The 26,723-nt window shown below is 47.5% G+C and overlaps 1 protein-coding gene across 1 annotated transcript; it reads left to right on the top strand.

The window, feature by feature from the left end:
* The first annotated feature begins 22,281 nt into the window (after positions 1 to 22,281).
* On the top strand, positions 22,282 to 24,140 carry LOC136539345 (GATA transcription factor 4-like). The gene is made up of 2 exons (XM_066531300.1): positions 22,282 to 22,913; positions 23,124 to 24,140. The coding sequence occupies exons 1-2, from the start codon at positions 22,533 to 22,535 to the stop codon at positions 23,877 to 23,879; spliced, it is 1,137 nt and encodes a 378-aa protein (XP_066387397.1). The 5' UTR covers positions 22,282 to 22,532; the 3' UTR covers positions 23,880 to 24,140.
* Positions 24,141 to 26,723: the final 2,583 nt, after the last annotated feature.

The following is a 26,723-nucleotide window of genomic DNA, read 5'->3' as shown; positions in this document are numbered from 1 at the left end:
GATCCCCCGACCCCAGCAACGGCAAAGGGTCAGGCCTCGCTTGGGGGCTGGCAAGAATATTTGTTCGCTAGACATTATTTATGCCCGACCCCTTCTCACGTTAAAAAAAGTAGAAGCAAGGTGTGCAGAAACAAACTCTAGGAAAAACTGGTCGGATCGCTAGAAACCAATGCCCCAGCGGCCATAACATTTCTACTCACCAACGTGATCAGAGTTTTTGTCCCCACACCCCGAGCTTTAGCCTCCTCCTTCCCCGAAAGGGTTTGGAGGGGCCTACCTATGGAATCTCCATCGAGGAGAGGCCCACAGGCTACCCAAGTCGATCAAATGGCTCGGGCCGTTGCCGAGAGACAGGTAGGGAAAAACAGGACGCTCCATGCAGGTTACACCAACTCCGTCATGAACGACAAACCCAGACCCCACACGGGCATATTCTGGTAAGAACTCCTTGAACCCGTCACTCAAGCCATCGAGGTAACTTTACCGACCCCCACTTTACTTTTCCAATACATGAACATTCATTCATCCATTCTCATGCATGCATTCATATATTCATTCATGCATCCATTCATACATTCATCCATACATTCATCTCATACATCCAAGCATTGCATATGCAGTTATTGCATCACAACACTTTGCATCGCGTCACGAAGCGGTAGTCGTCTCATTCGACATGAGCGGCAACCAACCGAGGTTTGAAGGCTAGCCCACGAAGGGCTCGAGGCTGCCTCGCGTCAAACAAAGCCAAGGGAGAAAAACTTAGATGAGCCCCAGCAACCTTGCCTGGCCCTGCTCAGAAGCGGACATGGACATCTAGACCTTTCTCATTCGATCCTAACCTCGAGCCAAGCCCACAGAATCTTCATCGAGGAGAGGCTAGAGGGCCACCTGAGCCAATCGAATGACTCGGGCATCTATCAGGAGGTGGGTTAGGGAGCAGTGGAATGCCACATGAGGGCTATGCTGACCCCATTAGCGAATGATGGACCCGAATTCCACTCGGACGTGCCCGTTAGCGAGCTCACCAAGCACAACACTCAAGCCATTGAGGCAAGTGTCGTTAGCTTAGCCCCTCCAGTTGCGAAAACTAAGGATAGGGTGACACATGAAATCTAGCCGACCCCTTCTGACACCCACGGGGCTCGGGGGCTCGAGCCACTAGACCTGAAATCGGGAGTCCAATTGACCGGGGTTTGAAGGCTGGCCCGCGAAGGGTCTTAGGCCGCCTCGCGTCGAACAGAGCCAGGGAAGAAGACACATATGAGCCCTAGTGGCTTCGCCCAACCCGCTTAGAGGCGGACAGGGTCATCTCGACCTTCTCGTTTGATCCTAACCTCGAGCTAAGCTCACAGAATCCCTGTTAAGGGGAGGCCATTGGGCCACCTGAGTCACCCTCCAGAGTAGCTCGGGCATCTACCGGGAGGTGGGTTAAGGACCAGTGGAATGCCACATGAGGGCTATGCTAACCCCATCATAAAAGACTGGCCCGGATTCCACTCGAACATGCCCATTAGCGAGCTCACCAAGCGCGTCACTCGAGCCATCGAGGCAGTGACGTTAGCTCAACCCCTCCAGTTACGGAAACCATAGATGGGGCGATAATTACAAAGACAAGCCGACCCTCGATCGGACCCTTGCTACACGTAGGGGCTTGAGGAAAGTTAGACTCACAAGGAGACCGAACGTGCGGTCGTAGAACGATGGCTTAGAACCTAGGGAGGGGGTACGTGCAAAAATAAGAGACGTTTTCTCCTACTAATTTTGCTATCCTCTCCTCAATCTTTAGTGACACCCGACCTCATCAACGACAAGGAGTTGGATCTCACTCGGGGGCTCATAAGGGTATAAATACACCCATTCTGAAATAGTCTCCATGCCTGACCTCTTCCTCACATTAAAACCTAGTGGCAAGGTCTGTAGAAATGAACGACTGAGCAAGGCTGGTCGGAGTGCAAGAGACCTACGCCCCAGCGGCTACAGCACTCTTGCTTACCAGCATAATCAGAGTTTCCCTCCTACACCTCAGTTCCTACGGTCTTAACAAACGGAAGGGTTGGAACACATGAACCCCTTTTCACACATAAAAAGGGAGAAAAAACAAATTTGTTCATAACAAAACAAGATGAGGGTGGCTCCGCATCGCCCGACACCGAGGCCGCGGGCTCTGCCTCGCTCGACCTCTAAGGGCTTGCTCCGCCTCACCCGACCCTTAGGTTTGGGCTCCACCTCATCCGAACCTTGGGTTTGCACTCTGCCTCGCCCGACCTCTAGGGAGGAACTCCACCTCGTCCGACCCCAAGGCCGAGGACTCTATCTCGCCCGACAAAGATCCATACCACTGCCGACTGTTCTAGATCCAAGCGTATGGGTATGGGTCAAAGCTCTAACACCAGGGAGGTGACGGGCACGCCCTGATATAACCCATGGTTATGATGGGCCATACCTAAGGATTCACATTAGGAATAGCGTCGGGCGAACCGGTGCTATTCTGCCTAACCCTCGTACGAACACTGGCAGGCGTGTCAGTTCACCACGACGTCCACCAGGACGGAGTGGAGCGCCACGACCGGGAGACGACGCATGCACATGGCGCTAGTGATCGACAAGGCCATGATGTGAAGCTATCCCTGTTGACATCTATAGGGTCGGTGAGACCCGCATAGAAGAAAAGGACCCGGCGATCCTGGAGGACTTCTTCTCCTTCTGACTCTCCTTTTTTCCCTGCTATAACCCTTGCTTTCCCTTGGCCTATAAAAGGGAAAGCAGGGCGTCCCATTAGAGGGCATCGGACCAACGATCGGAACTCATTGCAACACACCACAAGAGACTTGAATCTGATCAATTCATTGAACCCCGAACATACAACCGAGCAGCAACTAAGCTCTCGGCACTCGTTCATCTTTTCCATTAGAGACTTGGGAACTGTCCCTCTCTCGCCCGTTTGTAACCCCTACTACGAACTTTCAGTGCTAGTAACATGAGCAGCAGCAACGAACTAGATGTAGGGATATTCTGCCCAAACTAGTATAAACCTCGTGTCCTTTTAGCACACCATCCGAGCCATACATGTAATATTAGAAATTTACTTGTTGGTGGTAACTCAAAACACCGACACTATCATTCTACATGAGACTATATGTACATGAGTTAAATAGGGAAAAAGATAAATGTGTGTTATTTAAAACTGATTTTGAAAAGGGCATGCATATAGCAAGACGAAATGAGACTTTTTGCAAAAGATGCTCCAAATGAAAGTTTTTTCACACAAATGGCATGATTAGATTAAAAGTCTTGTTTAGGGAGGAAATATATAGGTATGAAGGTAAACAATCAATTGAGTCCCTACGAAAGGGGTTGTAGCCTAATGGTTATGAGAGTCTCAATAGCACATGAGGTCCTGGGTTCGACTCCCTGTAGGAGCGAATATTCTAGGATTTAACGACTTTGTGCTTTTAGAGGTAGGCAACGTTTCCATCGATAGCAAGGCGCCTGTGGCCTGTGTGCATTAACAGGGTGAGTGTTCGTGCGTTGTGAGTGTCTGCGTTGTCCTATGTGATCTAAGAAAATCAATTGAGTCCCTACTTTCAAACAAATACAAGGCTTATACAAGGTGATCCTTTATCCCCATACTATTTAACATAATGTCTTGTGTGATCTAAAAAAAATCAATTGAGTCCCTACTTTCAAACAAATACAAAGGCTTACACAAGGTGATCCTTTATCCCCATACTATTTAACATAATGGTGGATATGCTGTGAATCATCATTGATAGAGCCCACGAGCGAGGATAGACAAATAAAAGAAGTAAGGCCTCATTTTAGAAAATGGTATGTCCCTTTTACAATAAGTTGATGATACTTTGTTATTTTTATACCATGATATTGAAGAAGCAAGAAGGTTGAAGTTACTTTTATGTATGTTTGAACAGTTATTTGGTCTTAAAATTAACTTCTATAAGAGTGAGACATTATGTATTGGTGATGCTAGCCAATGTGAAGGGCTCTATTCATAGCTATTCAACTGTAAGTTACCCTTTTTGCTACTTGGGGCTCCTAATAATTTACTACAAATTAAATAACAATGACTGAAAAAAGTTGAAAAATAATTGAAAAATGGCTTAGTGGTTGGAAAGTAAAACATTTGTTAGTTGTCAAGTCTACCTATGTTTGTGGTCTCGTTATTTGAAGTCCCTAGATGAGCCTCTTGAAGAAAATAGAGTATTATAGATATTTTTGGCAAAATGATCAACACAAAAAGAAATATAGGCTAGTTCAATGGCTTATTATGTGCCAACCCAAAGAATTGAACAAGGAGGTATAGGTATTCAAAACCTAAATGTACAAAATAAATGTCTTTTACAAGTGGCTTTTTAAGTTATAAATTAACAATGGGTATGGTAAGAGTTTTTGAGAAACAAATGTATTAAAGACAAAACTCTCCCGCAAGTCTATAAGAAGGTAGGTGATTCACATTTTTGGATGAGTCTTATGGGTGCAAATGATAGATTTTGAGGTTGAGTATTTTTAGATTACAGGATGGCAACCAAATCAAGTTCTAGGATGATACTTGGTTGGCATCCTCTAAAAACACAGTACCCAATAATATATAACATATCACGTAGGAAACAGATGAAGATTTTAACGTCTCCTTTAGGAGAGCTATAGTGGGAAACAAACAAACAGAATGGCATAACTTAGTTGCTAGAGTGGCGAATTTAAACATGCAACATGCTTCCAATGTGTGCGTTTGGTTTTGCATAATAATGGTGTTCTTTGTATACTCTATGTGGCATTGTGGATGTGATAATACTTTTCAATCCTTTTTTTTATTCAGTGTTAGGCAATGTACTCGTCGATAACGAAATGCCCATATTGACCTTATTAATCACGATGTCTCCCGGATTAGTTTTTTTTGGGAAGTGTGGCATATATAGCTTTGCAGTTGCATACATGTTTTTTTGGCTTATCTGGCACAGAAGATCCTTGAAAGTATGTGAGAATAAAACAAATTGGTCTCAGTGGAGGTTTCATCTTGTTTCATTGTGTTGGTGTGGCCTTTCATAAATTAATAAGGTCCATGAACAATGCTTCATGAAGATTATTGTTTGTATGACAGGGACGGAAGTGTAGCTAGCTATGATTTTGACAGTAAAAGGAACACTCACTCTGAGAACACTATTGGCAGTAAAATAGGAGCATGCAAAATCAACCTCCACAGTTTGTTGGAAAATAGGGGACCGCAAAACTTCAATTTATAGCTTGTACTTCCTGCATTCTAAATTATAAATCGCTTTGACTTTTTTTATTCATTCATTTTTGTTATGTACTCCGTGCTCACGCAAGCAAGTGCACCTCACAACTGAAGCCGGCATTGCATAAAGCGAAACAATGAAATTAAAGACTCATTCAATGCGCCCCAACTAACATGAAAGCTACCGTCAACATTCATCATGTTCGCTTGTTGGTTTCAGCAAGGGCTTATCAGCCAACCAACAGTGTTTTTCTCTCACAACAAACCAGCACCAGCCGGGCTTATCAGCCCAGAAACCCAGCGCAGATTCTCTGACTTGCCGTGGTAAAGTTACGGGTGACTTTCCACCTCTCTGATGCCTTCCATTCAACATCCAACAGCTGAGGAAGGAAACAACTTTCTGTGTGCCGGCCGCTATGATGCTCGGCCCAAATAACGCCCAGTTCAGAAGTGAGATGAACAAAAGAGCCAGCCGACTCTTAAAAAACATGTGAGCTCAGATAAAAATAAATAAAATGTATATAAAGTTGTACAGCTCAAAAAAATCTAGAATTTTGTAGTTCATGTCTTTTTCATTTAAATTCATTTTGGTGTCTAAAAATTGATATAATGTTTAGATTTGTATTCACAAATCTAAACAGTATATCGATTATTTCTGTATTAAGATGGTTTTAAACGAAAATATTGTCAACTACAAATGGGGCCACCTCTTTAGTATCTGCAATTTTCGTATGAATTTTATCTCTACTAGTGGACATGCATGTGCGGCACGCACGTGTTTATGATTGTGATATAAAAAAGAGGATAAAAACATAAACTTTAGTCAACTTAACATTGTTTTTTATAGAATAAACTTAAAAATGGGTTGACTTATGACAACAATAAAACCTTAAAATAGTAGATATATATCACATAAAAATGAATTCCAACAAAATCAAAAGATCCAAATACATTCAAGCATAGCTTCACTATGTAAAGGTAAAGCTTGTCTTTAGCAAAAAAAAACATTATACAAAATTTAATATTTCCCTGAGCTGTAATGAATTAGTACGGATTTTATAAAGATTTAATTAGGTTTTAATAAATCTTTATTATTGAAAAAATGTCATTCTCGCAGTGGCATGCACCGACTTATAAATGCATAAATCTACGCTATTTCCAAGCCAACACATTGAGTCTTGGAATATGAGAAATGAAACTCCCCACTAAGACTGGCCTAACTAGTTTGACTGCTCACGATTTAGCTGAGCATGAGTCTCATAATATAGGCCCTAAATTATGGTTGAGTATCAAAAAATCAAAGTGATGTGGATAATTCTTCAATCCGATCCAAATCCAAAATTTGAGGATATAGAGAAGAACTTTAATATCCATGCGGATACGGATAATTCGAATACGAATATGTGCGGATGCGGGATAGGATATTGAATAGAAAAAATTCGGTAGATATGGATTATCCACAAATTCTATTCAGATTATCCTATGTTTAAAATAGGATATCCGATTTTCTTTGTTAGTGTCAACACTAGCGAAATGAAACACTGTTACATAGCAACACTAGCGAGTTGATTATTGGAGGCAATTTATTTACGCCGTTACATATAGCACATCTTCAAAAAAAATTTATCTTTATCCAAGCTTATACGTAAAAGTTATGATAAAAAAGATAAACTGCACAGAGAAAAAATAATTCCGGCAGCTATATAACTCATTTGTCAATGAACTGGGCTTTAATAGAACTGTTATTTGCATCCAGGTTAGGCACTGGTAGTAATAAAAAAATGAAGACTTCATCAACCGTTGGATGAGAATTGGATGGCATCGAAGTGAGGTAAAGTCACCCATAACTTTACCACGGCAAGTCAGAGAATGTGCGCCGCCAGAAACCAACCAGCGAACAGGCTCGTTCAGAAGAGCCCAAGCAATCAAAACTGTTTCTTGTTTGTATGAACCCGCATCATCCTGGGCAAAAAGAAAAATATCCAAGTTTCCTCTCGCTCGTACCGGTTAAATTTGAACGTACGGCGGTGAAGAGAGAGAGAGAGAGAGTTGCCACCGCGGCTCCAGTACGGATTAGCATGGCAAGTTACTGCTACGACTAGCGGCCCGGCCGGGCTCCATATATGCGACTACTGGTGGGGCGGGGAGCTTACGCCGGGGAACAGGAGGAGGGCCACATCAACTGGTGAGGGTGAGGGTGAGGGTGAGGCAGAGCGCGATGGCGAAACGAGCCGAGGGCAAAAAACTAGGACCAGCCTCATCACTCGTCAGTCCACCCCACCCTCCGCACCGAGCCCGGCTCGCCTGGGCGCTGGCCACGTGAGGGGTGGTCCGCCGAGAGCTACTAGCCCTACGCTCGCCGTAATCATTAGCGCTGCACCGCCCCGAGAACAACTGCTTTCGCATCCCGAATCATTGAGCTAGGCTGCAGCACTGCAAATATCTCTGACGCAAGCGCAGCGGCAAAACGTGAAGGTCAGCAGCATCTCAAAAGAGAAAAATGAGGTAGTAGCTGTGTGTGACGCCGGTGAGACGGCAATCGTCGCAAAGTTTTGTGAGGCGTTGCTGCCGCTCGGCGCATGCAATGCATGATGGCTGGCGCGCGCTAGGCAGGGGGCAGGCCCAGCTTGGTTGGAAGAGTAGCTAGCTGCCGATGCACGTCGGCAGGGCGGTGGTATGGAGTGGAGCGCTGCCCGGCCGCCAACCGACACGTGGCAGAGTACGGCAGGGGCCCTGCGAAAGCAACCGCCACGTGATGCCCAGCAGGCCGGTGTCAGAGGAGAGGCCCCCTCTCGCGTCCCCATCCCTCATCAAAACCCACAAGCCTGCCTGTGTATGCTGCGACAGCGACGCACGCTACCTCGCCGCCCGCCCGCCCGCTTGCGAAGTTTCCAACCGACTCATCGCTTCGCATGCGGTTGGGTTGGCACCGCGGAGGACCCGACCCCGGGTCGATCGGAGCCCTGGCCGATGAAGCAGCAGCGCCATGCATCACGGCCGGCCGGCGCGGCAACACCCAGCTAGCGTCGGCGGCTCCTCTCTCCCCGGCCGCGCGCGGCGCCGTGTCAGTGTCAGTTTTCCCGCGCAGTGCAGTGGTTTTATTTTGCAGGGAAGGAAGGATCAGGGCGCACGCCATGCCAGCCGCCAGCGGATTACTTAACCTGACCTGACCATGCCTCGCTGGCGCGGGGGAGCTGGTTGGCCGGGGGATCAGTTAACTAATCGATCGGGCTCGTGGATTCTGATGGGCGCGGGGTGGCCGGGCGTCACGTGGGCGGGGGGCGGAACTGCGTAAGCGCGAGTGGGCACGTGCCGCGGGGATTCCGGGGACCCCCACCCCCACCCGCCCGCGCCTCGGGATCCTCGTCACCCTCACGTGATTCGATGCCGTTGCCGTGCCGCACCACGCACGGTCCAGGGCACGCACTCGCCGCGCGCGAATGCACGCAGCATGGTCCGCAGTATAGGATACCATTATTGGTAGTAAACTATTGGCCTTTTTGCCAGGCATTTCCTTGCTACTACTATATATAAGCCCTGGCTTGTGATGAGTAATTTAATTGTTTGAAGTACTGTCTGTAGTACATGCAGCTTCCTTCCTTCCATTATTTTTTATATATATGCACCTGGAGGTGAAACTTCATTCACCTCCGGAAGTCAGTACCATACAAATATACATCCTGTGTGTTTGTTGATTTCAGTCAGGATTTATCAGTCATGGTATAGTATTTTTCTCTCACAACACACCAACATCAGCCGGACTTATCAGGCTGATACCATGAATGCACGATGGGTGTGAACTTTGCGCAATGGGATGTCGCACAAGCAACACTAACGACGAGACAGATATGATGCCCATGCACAAAGCTAGCCCCGCATGTCAGCTAGCTGTTTATCGCCCCTATATAACTGGTGCTTGTCTCCCGGTGTACACAATATATATGCGCATATTGTCTGATTGAGTGGTGGGTGGCAGGACGCAACGAGACAGAGGGTGCATGCGCGGTCCTTCTAGTCGTACTACACGATCCAAGTGAACGGAGGTGGCATGCACAGCTAGCAAAGCCTATCGTCTCGTAAATTTCTCATGTCCATGACGACCATACAGCACTGCACTGCCCTGCTCCACCTCCGCCGCGTGGTCCTTCTTCATGTGGTCGCCATCCCATCCATTATGAGCCTGAGCCTGCATCAATTAATGGTCTCTGTGTGCATGCAATGCGGCTTCGGATTCTGCTAATTAGGGGGTGCTTGGTTTTTTTAGTGGTTTCTAAAATTTATATCACATCAATTGCTTAGATATTAATAAGGAGCATTAAATATAGATTAATTACAAAACCAATTACATAGATGAAGGATAATTTGTGAGATAATTTTTTAAGCCTAATTAATCTGTCATTAGCATATATTTACTGTAGCATCACGTTGTCAAATCATGGACTAATTAGGCTTGAAAGATTTGTCTCGCAAATTAGTCGTAAGTTGTGCAATTAGTCTCGTAATTAGTCTATATTTAATAGTCCATGCATGTGTCAAACATTCGATACGACAGGAATTTTAGAAGGCACTGCAGGAACCAAAAGAACCTAATTATACTAGACGAGAACAATGTTTTCAGAAATAGGAGATATCAGGACGCACGGACAAAATCAGTTTTGTATCATTAACGATGACAGTCCCTGCGATCGTACATGTTAGTTGAGAACGAAAAGAGATATCCGACATGTCGCCCGTATATGTGCTAATAATTGTCCAAGACTCAGTACGTGGTGCTACTATATGCTTGTCGCTACTTGAAACAGAGACCTGTTGTTGAGCTAATATAGCTACGAACAAACCCCTTGACCACATTAAATGAAAAAATGTTGTTAGTGTATTTTATCCTTAATTGCATATATAATTTGGATAGTGCTAATTATTCCTTTGGAAAGCGATGTATACAAGAAGTTTACTTGTGGAGCACAATATAATTCTAGGTTTAGACTAAGTCGAATTTAACTAAGTTTAACTAAATATATAGAACAATGTTATTAACGAACAGTTATGGCTTCGAATAGATATACTATGAAAATATATTTTTACAATTAATCTGTTGGAACTCATTCGATATCACAAATGTTAGTCTTTTATATATAAATTTGATCAAACTTAAAATTGTCCGATTACTCAAAAATATGAATTATATATATTTTTTTGGGACCAGGAGAGTGGCACACACGCATACCATAGAGGATCAAGGACGGTGGTACGGACGCGCGTGCGACAGGGAAGAACGGCCAAACGGGCGTCCACGTCTCGGACCGGAGGCTGGGGGCAGCGCGCAGGGAATATGATTGCGGTGGCGCCGGCTTTTCTGGGGCTGAGAGTGAGAGAGAGCGAGTGCGCGCGTGGCTGATGAGAGGGGGATTTTTCACCGTTTGCATGCAGCGCGCCAGCCAAAGGCAAGCCAGTCAGCCACAGCCAACCAGGGGGCGGTTATACTTGGCCAGCTAGGCCGGGCACGATGGGCCGGCACTGGTCCGGCACTAATAAGCACAGCCCAGGCACAGCACGGCCTGGCTCACATCGTGCCCGTGCATGACACGGCCCGGTCGTAGTGCCGTGCCTGGGTCGCCATGTCAGCCCCTAGTGCCGGCCCAGCATGGCACGGATAATGGACCGGCACAAAGTTGGCCCGTTTATTCTGTGCCGTCATATGTCTTATATTCTTCCTCCATTGTTGAATGCATCCGATGAACAAACCCTAGACATAAAATCCCCTTCCCTCTATCGAGTGCCCCATCCCCGCCGCCACGTTCCTTCCTCCACCCGATGCCCGAGTCTCGTCTTTCTCGTCCTCCCGGAACTACCTTTCTCTCGTCCTCCACCCGATGCTCCCACGGCAGCGCAGTGACCTCCATGCGGCGGCGCGGCGATCTCGACGCACCGGCGTGGATGTGCTGGAGCTCGAGGTGCGCTCGTGTGGCAGAACCGCCCGAAATAACCCACCTTCGGAGGCGCTTGTCTTCCACTAGACACTAAGCACCCCGAAAGCAAGCTACATCGGATGGTTCCATCGAGCACACTCCAAGGGAGAACTTGAACAATCCATGTTTTTCCTCCAGGATCCAATAATGAGAACGAGTTTACAATACTTAGTCCATTTCATACATCAAGAGTTCTCAGAAATACATTATTACAATACCAAGTTTAGAGTGCGGGATTTAAACAGCGGAATTACAATAAACATCTAACGATAAGATATAAGGATCCGTCTGTGCCCACCAAAAGAATCCTCCACACAACAGCTACTCCTCAAGCTGCACCTGTAACAGGGGTAAATAAACCCTGAGTACATAATGTACTCGCAAGACTTATCCGACTAGTGGGAATATTTTTTCGACTCCAAATGATATGATAGACTTTATGGTTTGCTGGGTTTCTTTTTTGCAAAAATCATTACTAGTAGTAAATCCTTATGTATGTTCCTTATTAGCAGTCCTGATTAGTTCATTAGCTAACAATTTTATGTAAGCACCTGTTCTACTTTCAAGCAAGAGTGGAGCAATCAGATCTATTTTACCATCTTTCATCTTCTAGTTCTTACTACGGTGCTAGATTGTAGACAAGTCGTACTGTATTACATGGCGATTCACGAATCAATGTAGCCTAGCTGGGTACCCTGAAATACACGCCTCGCTTGTACCCTAGGCACAAGCAGGACTAACCCACCACTCTACTGTCAAAGGGTCCAGGTCCCCGTCCAAACTTGGACTCCAAGCCTCCACACCTGAGTCCCAGACTTAGTGTGGTGCTTAGACCTCCACCATCCCCGCCTTCAATCAGTCGGTCCAAAAAGAGCCGGAACCCGTGACAAGAGAGCAATGAGCCTTCCTGCTTCCATAAGCAAGTATGTGCTTAGGATAATAAGTATGTGACCTGACTAGAATCCAATACAACGGTCAGTCCTTAACCGACATGGATGGGGAAAATAGTGTAACCAAGCTATGCCCCGTTGACCGCGGAACACAACCTATCACACCCACCAATACCCGTACCATATCCCTGCCCGGTCTTCATTTTTTCTTTCACCATTTTATTATGAGAGTGATAATAATAATAATAATCACCTATTGCTAGTAACAGCAAGTTACTCACGCTACCGATAGCCTAAGCATAGCAGCTACTCGACCTATACTAGTAGGACTCATAGGTAGGTTTATCTATGCATGTAGTTTTAATATAAATCCTATAACGTAAATGCACATCATATATATATATATATCCAGTGATCATTCAAAATAAGGGTTATGCACTGGAGCTTGCCTTGGGCAGGCGGGCTGTCAACTCAGTCAGTCAGTGGTGGCTCCGGGACCTCCTCCTGCACGAGGATCTCCTCCTCGTACTCCTCGATCACCTCCTCGAACTCATGGTCTCCGATGGTCACGATCTCCGCTAACTCGTTCTCTACATGCATGCGATGATGATGCAACACAGTATTACGGCAACACCAACTCTTAAAATAACAATACATCTACCAAGCTACTAAGCTAACTCTAATGACTAAGATACTAAGCTAACTATCATTTTCATCAAACAAGGTATTGGGTTCAACTAACAACCTTTAACTTAGCAACTAAAGATATATCCTTACTTTCACTAATGATTTAATGTATATTGAAACAAGGAGCATCCAACTACCTTAATACCTAGTCTATTCTAAGGGTACAAAAATTATAACAAGCACATAATAATATAATGAATCTACTGTAAAAAATTCAAGGCTCAAACTATCACCATTTTGCCACAAAAAATCCTACAATAATTAGTTTGATAATATTAAATACTCTCAAACGATTTAATAGCTCCTAAGGTCAACACATATAAGTATGAACTAAATACACCAACAGATAGAGCACAATTTTAGAAACCTAACAAAATTAGTTTTATAATTTTTGGACACCGACATAATTTTATAGGATTTACCAAAGATTAGCTCAAAAATATAATTAGAAAACCATTTAACTAATTCGCTTAAAAAGAAAAGGCGACGAGCCCTGCGCGGCCCACCGCGCGGACGCGGCCCACACGAGCCGGCCCACGACGAGGGCAGCCTGCGCGCGTTGGCACTCTTGCAAAAACGCCCTCGCGTTACCAGGCATTAGCGCGAGTACTACGTGTACTATTCCTATAGACAGTGACTTTGCAAGGAAGCCCTCATATTCTCTCGTCTTCGCATCGGAGAGGTCCCCGACGCCTCCGTGCTCGTCGGTGCGACACTGGCCGGCACTGAACCGCTACGCCGGCAAACTGGGACCCGCACAGGCCTAACTAGGGGGTCGACCCTTACCTACGGGCAAACGCGGAACTCCGGGCAGCGGTGGGACAAGTCGAGACGTAGTAGGATGGCCTCTCCACGATGGCAGGCACCCTGCAGTGGCGGCAACCACGTTTTGGTGAGCCTTGGCATAAAAGAGGTGATAGAAACAGTGGGTGAGCATCAGCGACTCACCACGCACCTACCCGTGGTGGTGGCTTGGCCGGAGACGCCCCGAGCAAGCCTGGTCGCGTGCGCGCGGCAAGCGTGACGGCAGGTAACGGTGGCACGGCCGCGTCAGCGCCGCGAGGGTAGCCGTAGGGGTACGGATTAGATGCGCATAGCGAGAAGGGGTGCAAGGCGGGTCGGGTGGTGAAGCCAATTTGGCTTGAGGCAGTGAGCTGGTGGCTGCCTACAGTGGTGGCGGGTTGGGTCTTAATGGCGCTGTGGCGGGGGCAAAACTCCAAAATTGGAGCTCAACCAGGCGCCATTCAAGGCGGGGTGGGGACGGTTGACTAGAGGACTTGATGGTGGCGCCAGAGACACGACGCCACGACCCGAGATGACTTCTCCCAGCCGTATTAACTCGCTACTACGGACAACACACGCATGCCACCGACCGGCACTGCCTGTGGGACTGCTGCGCCATAAATGGCAAAGTGATGGTGCGGGTAGCAGAGGAGGGGACAAGCCCTCGTGTGCGCAGTGAGGGGACGAGCACATCACGACGCAGTATCAGCAGCAGCGGCATTGCAGCAGAGCGGTAGGGACAGCAGAGCAGCAGCGACTGGCGGCCCGCAGCACAACGCGGCGAGTGATAGCGACACAGCGCGGCAGCGGGACGGGACGTTTGTGCGGCAGGGCACCGGGCCAGTGGTGGCGACAGCACCGCACCACAAGGCTAGACGGCCAGCTGTGGCCGGACAGGACGGGGCAGTCATGGCCGACCACGTGCTGCAGTGCGCGAGCGCGCGTCCGAGCCCAGCGACACCAAGGCTCCGCGCGATGGTGACTGCGCACACTCGGCCAGGCAACCGAAGCAAGTGTCGTGCACGAATTTTAAAGCATCAACCACGACTAAACCGTTGCTTCTAAGCCTAAACTGTCTTCTCTAAGCTCAAGGTGGTATATGAGGCTGCTAAATCGAGCTATAACACCTCATCACTCAACCCAATCTCTTGCAATAATTTGCTAAGCACGGCAATGTCTAGCTGTTAACATAAACTTTTCCTAAGTTTTTCAGCTGAGGCTTATTTCAAATTGCATTTCTAGACTAGTAGAAATATTACTTAGCAATATCATTTTTGAACAACAAGTATTTTATTGTCATCTACAAAGTTTGTACTTCAAACTTTATTTAAGTATCACATACATGTTCTATAGCATTTTTGCTTAATAAAAATTGGTTTTAAACCCTAAGTGATATAACATGACTATTGAATCAACTTTCGTTTCGTATTTCTGTCGATCGTTTCGAGTTACAAAAATTGATTTATACACTCTATTACATGCATTAACACATAAGCATGATGCTCATGACATATCTTAGTACTACCGGACTCCTTGAGTTTGCCGAGTGCCCGTAACACTCGGCAAAAGACAGAAAACACTCGGCAAATGGTTCGCCGAGTGTAACACTCGGCGAATAGCACTCGCCATAAACAGTGCCGACAAAGCCAACTTTGCCGAGTGCCATTTATCGGGCACTCGGCAAACTTTTTGCCGTGTGCTGTTTGGCTCTCAGCGAAAAAAAAATAGTTCGCCGAGTGTTTTTCAAAATACACTCGGCAAACCTATTTTCCAAAGAAAAAAATAATTATCTGGACAACAAGGAAATCAACCCTTGTGGATGCAAACCAATAATCATTCAGTAGTTTGAAGCACACCAGTACTAGAAATTTACACTTGCAAATTGCAATCCATCTCTACAGTGCTGGGAGGCTCGACGGCTTGCTGCTGAGGGGCAGGAGGCGACGAAGAAACGAAGAAACGACGGCTTGCTGCTGAGGGACGAGGCGACAAAGCAGATGACGGAGGCGCAAGCCATGGCCCCAAGCTGCCAGCGGCCACGGCGCCCGGCCCTTGCTTCCTCGACGACGCGGAGGCATCGGTGGCTCTGGCCCCAAGCCACGCGGAGCTCGCACCCACGGCCCGTGGAGCCGCGCCTGGCGGAGCTCGCTCCCGCGGCTGTCCTCGCTCCCGCGGCCGGTGGAGCCACGGCTGGTAGAGCCCGGGCCTTCCCCTCCGGCAGCGGCCTCCGTCGAGGCGGCCGTGCTGAGCGGGACCGGAGCGCCGCGAGGGTGAGAGGCAGCTCCACCGCGCCACGCCACGCCGCCATGCCGCGCTCGCAACGCCGGGCCGCCGTGCCCTCCACAGGAGCCGCAGCCACGATCCCCCATCCCGCTGCTCCCTGGAAGACCGCGCCGCCGTCTGTGAACGCGCGCGCGCGGGCTCTGCACCTGCCTCGTCTCCCGCACAATGGAAAATATCAGCGCAGCACGCCAGCACCTGTTGTGCTTCTTCACTGCCAGCAACCGTTGGATACTTGATCCATCACGCGGATCGCTGACCTGGATGCATCACACGGTTCCATCCCTTGCCCAGAGCGCAACACCTTTTGTGCTTCTTCACTGCGGCTGACATCCAGGCCCCACCATTCCATCCCTTGCCCATAGCGCAGCACCGAAGGGGTGGGGACGGGAGTGCTGGACGTGGGCAGATATTTTTGTTGTTTGCCGAGTGTTCAGATTGGGCACTCGGCAAAGTTTTTTTTAATTTTTTTTCTTCTCCTTTTTTTTAGAAAAAAGATTTTATTTTTATTTGCCGAGTTTATTTTTTAACACTCGGCATACAACCTATTCGCCGAGTGTTTTTGTTTTGACACTCGGCAAAACGCCCTGTTTGCCGAGTTTTTTTTTTGCCGAGTGTTTTTAGCGCGACACTCGGCAAAGAACTTGTTTGCCGAGTGCCCGAGGAAATACACTCGGCAAACATAAAAACACTCGGCAAATTTGAAGATTTCGGTAGTGTAGTAAATGATTTACGGTGTAACACCGTGGGTGTTACAGCTCGCACGGCCAGGGGCGCGTCCCCGCGGCGGCGCGCTCGGCCAGAGCGTGTCCCCACGGCGGCGGCGCTCGGCCGAGGCGCTTCCCCACGGCGCCAGCACGCGAGAGGGGCGAGCTCGCGCGGCGGTGACGCGTCGGTGACGGTGGTGCGTCCGCACAAAGATGCTTTTGGGGCTCGACGGCGTCAGTCCATGGCGACGAGCCGACACAGCCTCCGTGAGCTGTCGTGCCTATCTGCACGGCATGGCATGGCTGAGTCCTCGTAGTGCCGTGCCTGGACCGGGATGCCGGCACGGCGGCACCGTGCCGTGCCAGTGCCGTGCCGTGCCGTGGCGCCCGTTTGGCCATGTATAGGGGCGGTACGGCTATTACGCTGCCAACAAAAGTGGCCGCGCACTGGTACGGAGCACTGCACCGCGGGCTGGTATCTCTTGTCGCTTTTACGCCGGTTTTATTTACAGTACCACGCACGGTAACGGACGGAGAGTACTCCTACTCGGCCCGGGCCGGCGGTGAAAGAGAGGAAACAGCAGGGCACTGTTCATGTCTTGTATACTCCACTAGGCCCCATACATGTCGCCATGTGTGTGGACGGATAACGTGCGCATGGCATGCCATGCTATGCTTCTCTCTCTCTCTCCCGCTCGTGACCTCATGGGATGGAACTATGGCGGCCTATGGGAGGGAAGAGCCGAGGGAAAGGATAGGAGGAGGTGAGCACGTTGTACTGGGCGGCCGCGCAACGGTGAAGAGTTAAGAAAAGGAAAGGAGAGGAGAGAAAGTAAACGCGAAGTGGTGGGGACTGGCGCTGGCCGGGCCAGAGAGCCCAGAGGCCCCCCGCGGGCAGGAGCAGGGGTCCCCATAGGCGCCGACACTCCACGTTGCCTTGACGTCAACCAGCGCGCCCTTTACCTGCGGTAACTACCCCACCGCAATTTCCTCTTCCTCCTCACTCCTCAGCAGCAGCGCCAGGCGGCGAGGCCCCACTCGACGTCGTTAACGCACACTCACCTCATCATTGATTACTGCATGGAGGTAGTGTCAGTGTGTCACACAAGTGAAAGTGACTGATGTCCGTCCGGTGTAGATATAGGAGTAGCAGGAGTATGTTGCAGTAACATTATCTTATCTTATCCGAACTCTGAGCGTAAACACCAATCCAGCGGCGACCTCCGTCGTTCCCTGGACACACACCCATTGGTTCACCTCCTCATCTCCCCCTGTACTCGTCAGATCGGGAGCTGTCACTGACAAACGGTCCCTTGGCGATTGGCTCGATCATGATACTCCACAGCTTCATTTTAAATCCAACTATAATTGGCTTGTTATACTAAACAATCATATATATATTTGGAAAACGGAGACAACTAACCGGAGCACACACGTACCTAGCGGCCAGTGCTAGCTAGCTCTCGTTGCTCACTCTCTTTTCCTCTTTGGACGCACAGGAGGAAGCGTGCCGGATATAGCTAGGTTGGCTATGCCTTTTGACCGGACCCAGGAGTGTCAGTTAAGCTAGCTGTAGTCAAGTCGAGACAGCGCGCTAGCTGTGACGCAGACCAATACTCTGCGCACCCTCGCTCGCTCCTTCCGGCACTACGAATTATATATGCTGCTGCCTGTTACAATATCTTATGTGCCGCGAGCAGCGCGCTTTAGGCATGTGATTTCGGTGTGATGATCCACGATCACGCGGTGTGGCCGGCCGGCACACCGTTTATTTCTTCCTTGATGATCGATCCAATATACATATTGAGCCAGCCCACGCACTCGAGATCATTAGTTTTTGCATAGTTTGACTAGCTAGCTAGCTGATTATTCCATAAACATCTTTTAGCTTGCTCCCATGCACTACTCCGTCTAGTGTTAGCAGCCGTAGGTACGGTAAGTGTGATGGGAGTAGTAGTACCAGTTACTTACCTGTGGTTACAGAGAAATCAGAACTCACGTACGTAGTAATATCCACATGTAGCTAGCGTACTAGGTTAAAAGTTTAACAGGGGCTCTTAAACCAACTACCAGTTACTTTAATCGTCAGAGATCTGAGCAGATCCTGTGGCTTCAGCTAAATGTTACTACCTCCGTTCCCAAAAAAAAATGCAATTCTAGTAGCACAGCGTCACGTTTTAATACCTTAAATTTAATTAATTATAGATAGAAAAGTAATTATAAAATATATTTTTATAATAAATTAATTTAAAGATATAATTATAAATATTATTCATTAAAAACTTAGTTAAACGTGAACTACTTTTCTTGGCACGCAAACTCTTCTCAGGACGGAGGTAGTATTTCCTCCTAGTACGATGACACATGAGAGCCACAGTGAGAGGGAGAAGTGGTGGGACCGTGGGAGAGAGCTACTGCTAGCGCGTAATAAAACGACAGCTTCGCATCATTAGCTCACGTATCAATATTCCGTGTGTGTCAGACGCACCATGTGTCAACATGTCTAGTGTCGGGGTTTGTCGCAGTACTGGCTACTACGTGATGAACATAATGCGTGGAAGCTTTCTTTTCAACCTGCAGCAAGCTACTCTAGCAAAAGCTGGCTATACCCCACCCTAGTTAATTGGGCAAACTGTGTTACAGCGAGTAATAATCAATGAGCCTGATCAATTCACCGTACGAGAAGGTACCACACGCCCGGCTGGCCTCTGTCATCGTACGAACCGGCACCGGTGATCGATCGTTAACCGAAAGGCATATCGAAATTTAGTACTACCTCGGTCGTTCAAAAAAAAAATACAATTCTTGATTTTATATACTACCTTTATAATATTGTAATAATATATTACAAATTATAGGCTTTTTTGAAAAATTTCCACGCAATAAGATTTGGAGTATCTTAGAATGAATAAATAAACACACGCAAACTCATAAATAAGTATGCACACATACGCAATGTGGTTTATTGATGGGAGTTTCTCGGGAGCAGGAAAAATGGACCCAAACATATATGTTTTATGGTTATATAAACATTTTTTTGTAACAGAAGATGTTGATATGGAGGGATGCCTTCTTTTAATAAAGAATGAAATGGTAATTTAGATACAAATTTCAGAGATTACGTAAAATATATGTCATGATAACAGATGAGTAATTAGATGTAAATTTATGTTTACTTTCGATCAAGTTTGTTAACGCCACAGGTGGGGAATTTAAATATAGGTATATGGATTACTTTATGTTGTTTTACACAACAACAAAGGTGGGTAATTAGTTAGGAAATAGTAGAATAGATTCAATGGTTAGTAGATATTTCTATATTTTATGCGATTTATTTTTTCCTAGCGGTCTTGTGAGGATTGCCTGGGGGGGGGGGGGGGCTCTATTGAGGAATTCTAGTTAGAATTTATCATTCCTTTTTTAGAGCGATATATATATTTAGTTGGAGGCTTAGATTTATCTTTTCTTTTTCTATTGTGATACATAGATACTTAAAACCTAAGCTTAAGTTATATAAGCTCTTGTTATGTCAATTTCCGTGACATCATGAATCTATGGTTTAGCTTTCAACTTTAAGTCTAGTTGTAAAGTGGAAACTCTAGTGCTTATTGTATCTTTTAAAAGTTTATATTAGTATTTACACGTATATTTGAGAGATATTTTGTTTTCTGTATTATAGAAAATGAGATGAAAATTTAGATACAAATGAAAATGTGTTACTTTATATTATCTTTCACAATGGCAGAGATAGGTATCTTACAGAAAAACATTAGAGGTTACCTTATATTATCTTCCACAATGAAAAAGGTCAGTAATTTAGATACAAAGTTAGGGAGTTATTTTTAATTATCTATTACAATGGTAGAGGTGTGTAACTTAGGTGCTGTTTCTTTTCCTGGCGGTAACGGAAATGGAAAGGAAGCAAGGCATAGGCTTCTGTCTTGGGGCATGCGCCTCAGAAGATGTGGAGTGGAGGATGCCTCGTGTGCAGAATATGAAGCGGCGAAGAAAACACACATGGAATGATTCATGCTCTTGTGAGAGGGGTAACAAATTTCTACAGGCATGAATCAAATTGCGGCGTGACCAAATCACCGATGGACTGAAACAAACAGGATCACACGTTATCGGTTATCGGCATCGTGACCGAATTACAAATGGACTGACACACATGATCACACATTATCTGTTACCGGCGTTATCGGATTACGTTACAAACTACGGGAACCAAACAACACGTTAGATAGAAATTTAGGGGATTATTTTAATTTATATTTTATAATGGTAGAAGTTGTTATTTATTTACAAATTTATTGGTTATTTTGAAATGTCTTCCATATATAGTGACAAGTGTGGTTAATTTAGATGCAAAATTAGGAAGTTACTTTATATATTTTTCATAGTGACAGAGGTGGATAATGTTTTTTTATAAAGTAGAATAGATTCAATGGTTACTAGATTAAAAGCTAGATGTTTCTTATTACCGTGAGAATTTTTTGGATTTATATGTTTCTTCCAGCACATCTAGCTAGAATTAATGTGGTAGGAGCCTCTTAGTAATAGTAAAATAAGATATAAAACTGTTTGACTTTTTGAAAATTGATAATTGCATTTTTTTTTCGTTATACGGAGGAAGCATGATGGTAGGGGGGCCAAACGGTGCGAGAGCATCTGCTGTGCTGCGAGTTATGAGCAGTGCACTTATCGGAGCCAAGCAATGTGAGATGCGTCGGGAAGGTTTGCCTTTACGCCAGTTGCGGGCGTTGCCCGCGCGTCGACGTAGCTACATACGCTCGCCTTGATGGCACATGCGCAGTCGCCGCATACCGAAGCATGGACTGCCGCCTCTGGCCGTTATGGCCTCTGCTTCCCTCTCCGGATAAAGAATAGATTCCTCGAGGGCCGGGGTCCGCCTCGGCGAACCCGGCCTCCCTTCCCAAATCCGTCGAAACGAGAGCAGCTAGCCAACCACCGGGAGGGCTAGCTTTATTGCAGGCCGAGACCGGCAAAGACGAGCGGTCACTTCCGTCGAATGGAGATGGAGCCGGGACGAACGACGGACAGAGGAAGAAATTGACTCGGTGCATGCGTGGCAGACTTTTTTCACCCCTGCCTGCCTGCTGCGTACGAAGCGAGGCGAGCAGCATTGATTTCCGCCAGGATATGATGCTTCGGCATCCACTTCCATGGACACTTGCACAGGCTACAGCTCATGGAGTCACGTGGTCGTGTGCATGCATTGCGGTTAAAGTAACAGCAGGATTCTTTCTTCCCCTCTCTCTTTCTCCAATTTTTTTTTCTTTTTTTTCAAAAAATACTGGGACTGCTGCGGCTTCTGGTACATCCAGTAGCTAACGGAATTATGCCAAGGCCCAAGGGAGAGAGAGTGTGTGTGTGAATGACTGCGTGTGAGACGAGACGAGTGGTGGTGGAGCATATGAATGTGGGTGGGCAGAGAGAGAGAGAGAGAGAGAGAGAGAGGATGGATGCAGTGCATGGGACGGGGCACGTTGGGGCCTGCTGCCGTGCTGGGCTGCAGCTTCGTCGCCCCTCGCCCCTCTGCACTCTCTCATCTAATTCTATATACCCTCCGTAATCGCACCTCCCTAATGCTATCTTATGCACAGCTTTTGTCAAACATAGTTTTGTGCACACACATGCACCACTAGCTCCATCTCTCTCTCCTCCCATCACCTCTATATTAATTACTTCGCAACAACCCCTTGAGAGCTCAGCACTATTTCTTCCCCCTCCTCACACCTCTCCACCTCTCATCGCTCCACTCCATCCCCTCCTCTCTCTCTTTCTCTCTCTCCTCTCCCCTCACACGCACTCCTCACTGAGACTAGCAAGGCTAGCTACTAGCTCGTACTGGAACGAGCACTGTCACTTGCTCGTTTCAAGGAACTGCCCTGTGCCTATTAAGTTGTAGTACGTCGTACGGTTAGCTCATCTTGTGTTCGCGATGGCGTCGGAGTGGGAAATGGCCGCCATGGGGGTGGAGCTCGGCATGGGAATGGGCACGTACCACCACAACGCCTCCAGCATCACCACCGCGCCGATGAGCAGCCACCACAGCGGCGGCGGAGCCAGCTACTCCACGGCTCACCACCACCACCATTACTACGGGATGCCGCCCATGGGCGACACCATGCGCGTGGACGACCTTCTCGACCTTTCCACCGGCGCCGGCGCCCACGAGTTCTTTCCCACCGCGGCGGCGGCGGCCGCGGCCACTGACAAGGGGCACCACCACTCGGGGGCCATGGGCGAGCCGTCACCCACCGCCAACTCGTCGGATCACCAGACGTCGCTCCTCTCCTTCGCCGATGAGTTCTACATACCTGTAAGTACAAATTAAATAAATAAATGATCGCACGACTATTCATATATTTCATCACTATATATATGAATACCTATGCATCTATATATGCCACCATATATATGAATGTGTTACCTACTGCACTTAGAGAGGTTTCGATGATGCATGACATCTCTAGCTAAACAATATAATTGTGATATATATATATATATATATATATATATGATGATTCAGAGCGAGGAAGCTGCCGAGCTGGAGTGGCTATCCAAGTTCGTGGACGACTCCTACTCGGACATGCCGAATTACTCGTCGGCCGCGCATGCCGCAATGGCGGCGGCTGCGGCTGCTAACGCAGCAGCAGGTAATGGAGGAGGAGGGACCTCGGCCGGCGGTCAAGACAGCTGCGTCACCGCCGCGGCGCCTGGCCGCGGCGCGCGTAGCAGGCGGTCCCGCGCGACCGCCGCCGCTGCCGCGGCGTGGCACTCCCTCGTGCCGCGCCCACCATCGCAGTCGTCGCCATCGTCGTCCTGCTCGTCTTCGGACTTCCCGTCGTCGAACAAGCCGGGCGGTGCACGGGGCGCCAACGGCAGCCGCGGCAAGAAGAGCCCGGCGGGCCCCGGCAGTCCCGCTGGGGCGGAGGTGGCCTTGGAGGGCGGCGTGCGTCGGTGCACGCACTGCGCGTCGGAGAAGACACCGCAGTGGCGGACGGGGCCGCTGGGCCCCAAGACCCTGTGCAACGCGTGCGGCGTGCGGTTCAAGTCCGGGCGGCTGATGGCCGAGTACCGGCCGGCGGCCAGCCCCACGTTCGTGCTCACGCAGCACTCCAACTCGCACCGCAAGGTCATGGAGCTGCGCCGCCAGAAGGAGCTCATCCTCATCCGCGGAAGCCACCGTGACGCCGCCGCAGCAGCAGCTGCCGCGGCGGCGGCTGCAGGATCCGGCGCCGGGCCGAGGCCGGAGCTCATGTTCCGTGACTACGGCGTGTGTTAATTAGCTGCATGCCCGGCAAGCTAAGGCACGGAGGAAGCTCGATCGCGTCGTGCATTGCATTGCATGCATGGAGCTTAGATCCTTTTGCGAAATTCTGCCGTTTCTTGCTTTCTTTCTTTCTTTCTTTCCCTGCGTATTAATTATTCCAGATATTTTTCATTTCTCTTTTTGTTAATTATTAAATTGTTGGTACCTACTACCTCCTCCGATCCCTGCTGCTTCTAAGTTCTATGAGAGATCAATGAATTCTGTTGGTATAAATTGTGATCGTTTGTGAGTAATCATGCTCCTAAAAACCGTCATGTATGGAGTACACGAATGCATAGTCATGATTGCGATTTAGCAAGCATATTAGTTATGGCACGGGTTCCGTCCGTACGTACTAGCCCACTGGGGTACGATCGACCGACGTGAGCGCGTGCCGTCTTCTTAGTTGAGTGACAGATCTATCCTCAACAATACTCAAAGAAAACGAAACCATGTAAATACTTTGAAATGTTCATGCATCAGTTTGTTCGCCATTCAATCCTTCACTACTACTACTGTCTGTTAATTTTTACCTGATGAGATTTTTCTCTTTCAGGTCTCAAAAGCTGCATGCACGTACGAAGTACTTTGCTCACCATTAGGTTGCAACAGCTTTCTTTGTGGTTATTACTCCTACTCCATGCTTCTTTTTCCTTCACTGGTGGTAGGAAACGAGAGATAGAGAGAGCCGAGAATGGTGGGTGGGCCAGCACGTGACTTGGCCCTATGGTGGCCTTTTTGGCAGGGGAAAGAGTGGGCAACGTTCCGGTCACGTGATAGTGCCTCCCCTCCCCTCACCTCACCTCCTCACTTATTAGCTTAGCTAGCATCATGCAACTGTCTTTCTCCTCGACTTTTCTCGGCGTTTGTTTTCTCCGTGGGGCTACACAAAAGGCAGGCCGAGCAAAGCGGGCTCGGGGCCGACCTCCTTGTGGGCGTGGAGTGTGCGTGCATGCGACCTCTGCCGACTTCCATGTGCCCGTGGTCTCCGGGTGCCCGTATATTGTGCCGCGTTTGGTTGGACTGCTGCTGTACGCCTGCACTGCCCGTACTAAACAATCATGTTTCGTGTGTGCACAAAGTCGTAACTACGTGTTGTTTACAGCGTAAGACTAATATAAGCCAGATTCCAGCGAAACGAACAGAGCCATTAACTCTACTTTAATAGGCGTGGTTGTAAGAAAAATGGTACCGAGCTAATAAGGCCATCAGTGATTTTGGTGACAAAACGATCTATTGGACTAATGTTGTGCGCTAGTATATAAGATTTTTATCCTATGGATGTAAGGATGTATTTGAACAAAGCAACGGTAAAGATCGAGTGATCAACATCTCAAAGGATCTGTTTTGGAGACCCTAGAAGAAACATCAAGGATAAGAAGCTCGGACGAAAAGATGCGAAGAAATTAAAGCTAGGACAAAGAGATGGATGAATGGGTCTTGTCTCATTTTTGGATCTCCTCAAATTGCTATAATATATATTAGTTCAAAGTTCTAGAGATATTCATTAGCTTTCCAACAAGTATAAGATCATCAAAATTGAAGTTCATAGCGGAAAATTATGCCCAAAATACTAAAGTGTGTTGTGTTGAAAACTAAACAACTAGCGAAAAACTTCGATGACCTCTGTAAAGCTCCGGTGCTAGAACTCTTGTGAACACCACCCAAAGTATGTGTGACATCCATTCGTCCAACAACTAGTTTTGCCCACCGGAAAGCTCCGGTGCTCACTGCAAGTGTGTAACGACTAGTCTAAGTGGCGATCACCTTAAACTCTGGTGAGGTCACTGAATCTCTTCAATGCTCACTGCAGAAATGCAATTCGGCCGTAATGGCTATATTTGGGGGATGGAGCCTATATATACCCACATACCCGGCCCATTTGATGTTGCTAGAGTGTGCTCATGTTCTGAGAGCGTTGAGGCTCATCAATTAGTGCTCTAGCTACCAAAAGTGCTTAAGAAAATATTAGATGATTAGCATAGTGCTTAAGCTAGTTAGACCACCATATTGGAGCTTTGCTCTAGGCTTATGCTTAGTGTTTAATGAGGTTTGCATATGTCGGTGTTTTATAAACCGGACTAGTAAACTTATACGATTGTAGTGCTACTATAAGAAGACGATGGTAGTATCCAATAGACACGAGGATTTATACTGGTTCAGGCCGAAGCCCTACGTCCAGTCTCTGAGATGACCGAGTGCGTGTTCCTCGCTTGAATGCTCTAAACACTACTGGAAACAGAGACTTTGCCGAGTGTAAATTTCTTTGCCGAGTGTCAAAAATCGGATATTCGGCAAAGATCTTCTTTGCCGAGTGCTGCACTCGGTAAAGAATTGCACTCGGCAAAGATTTCTTTGTCGAGTGCCGGACACTCGGCAAACACAGGCACTCGGCAAAGGACTTCTTTGCCGAGTGCCAGACTCTCGGCAAAATCTCTACACTCGGCATAGGCTGCCCGTGAAACGGCGCCCTGCCACGGCCTTCTTTGCCGAGCGCCTGCGGTTAGGCACTCGGCAAAGATTTGTTTTTTTTTGTTTTTAATTTCTTTATCGAGTGCCCCAGATCTGGCACTCGGCAAAGATTTATTTTTTTAAATTCTTTGTCGAGCGTCTCAGATCTGGCGCTCGGCAAAGAAATTTTTTTTATTTTTAAAATACTTTGCCGAGTGCTCCCTGGACGGCACTCGGCAAAGATTTAATTTTTTTTATTATTTCTTTGCCGAGTGCTCCTGTGTATGCACTCGGCAAAGAGAAATTTTTTTTAAAAAAATTAAAACATTCTTTGCCTCCACATATGATATCCTGGTTTGTAAGCAT

Source organism: Miscanthus floridulus, chromosome 2 (genome assembly GCF_019320115.1).
Source record: "Miscanthus floridulus cultivar M001 chromosome 2, ASM1932011v1, whole genome shotgun sequence".
Taxonomy (NCBI): Eukaryota; Viridiplantae; Streptophyta; class Magnoliopsida; order Poales; family Poaceae; genus Miscanthus; species Miscanthus floridulus.
The sequence above is the reverse complement of the archived record's forward strand: the minus strand, read 5'-3'. Positions and strand labels throughout refer to the sequence as shown.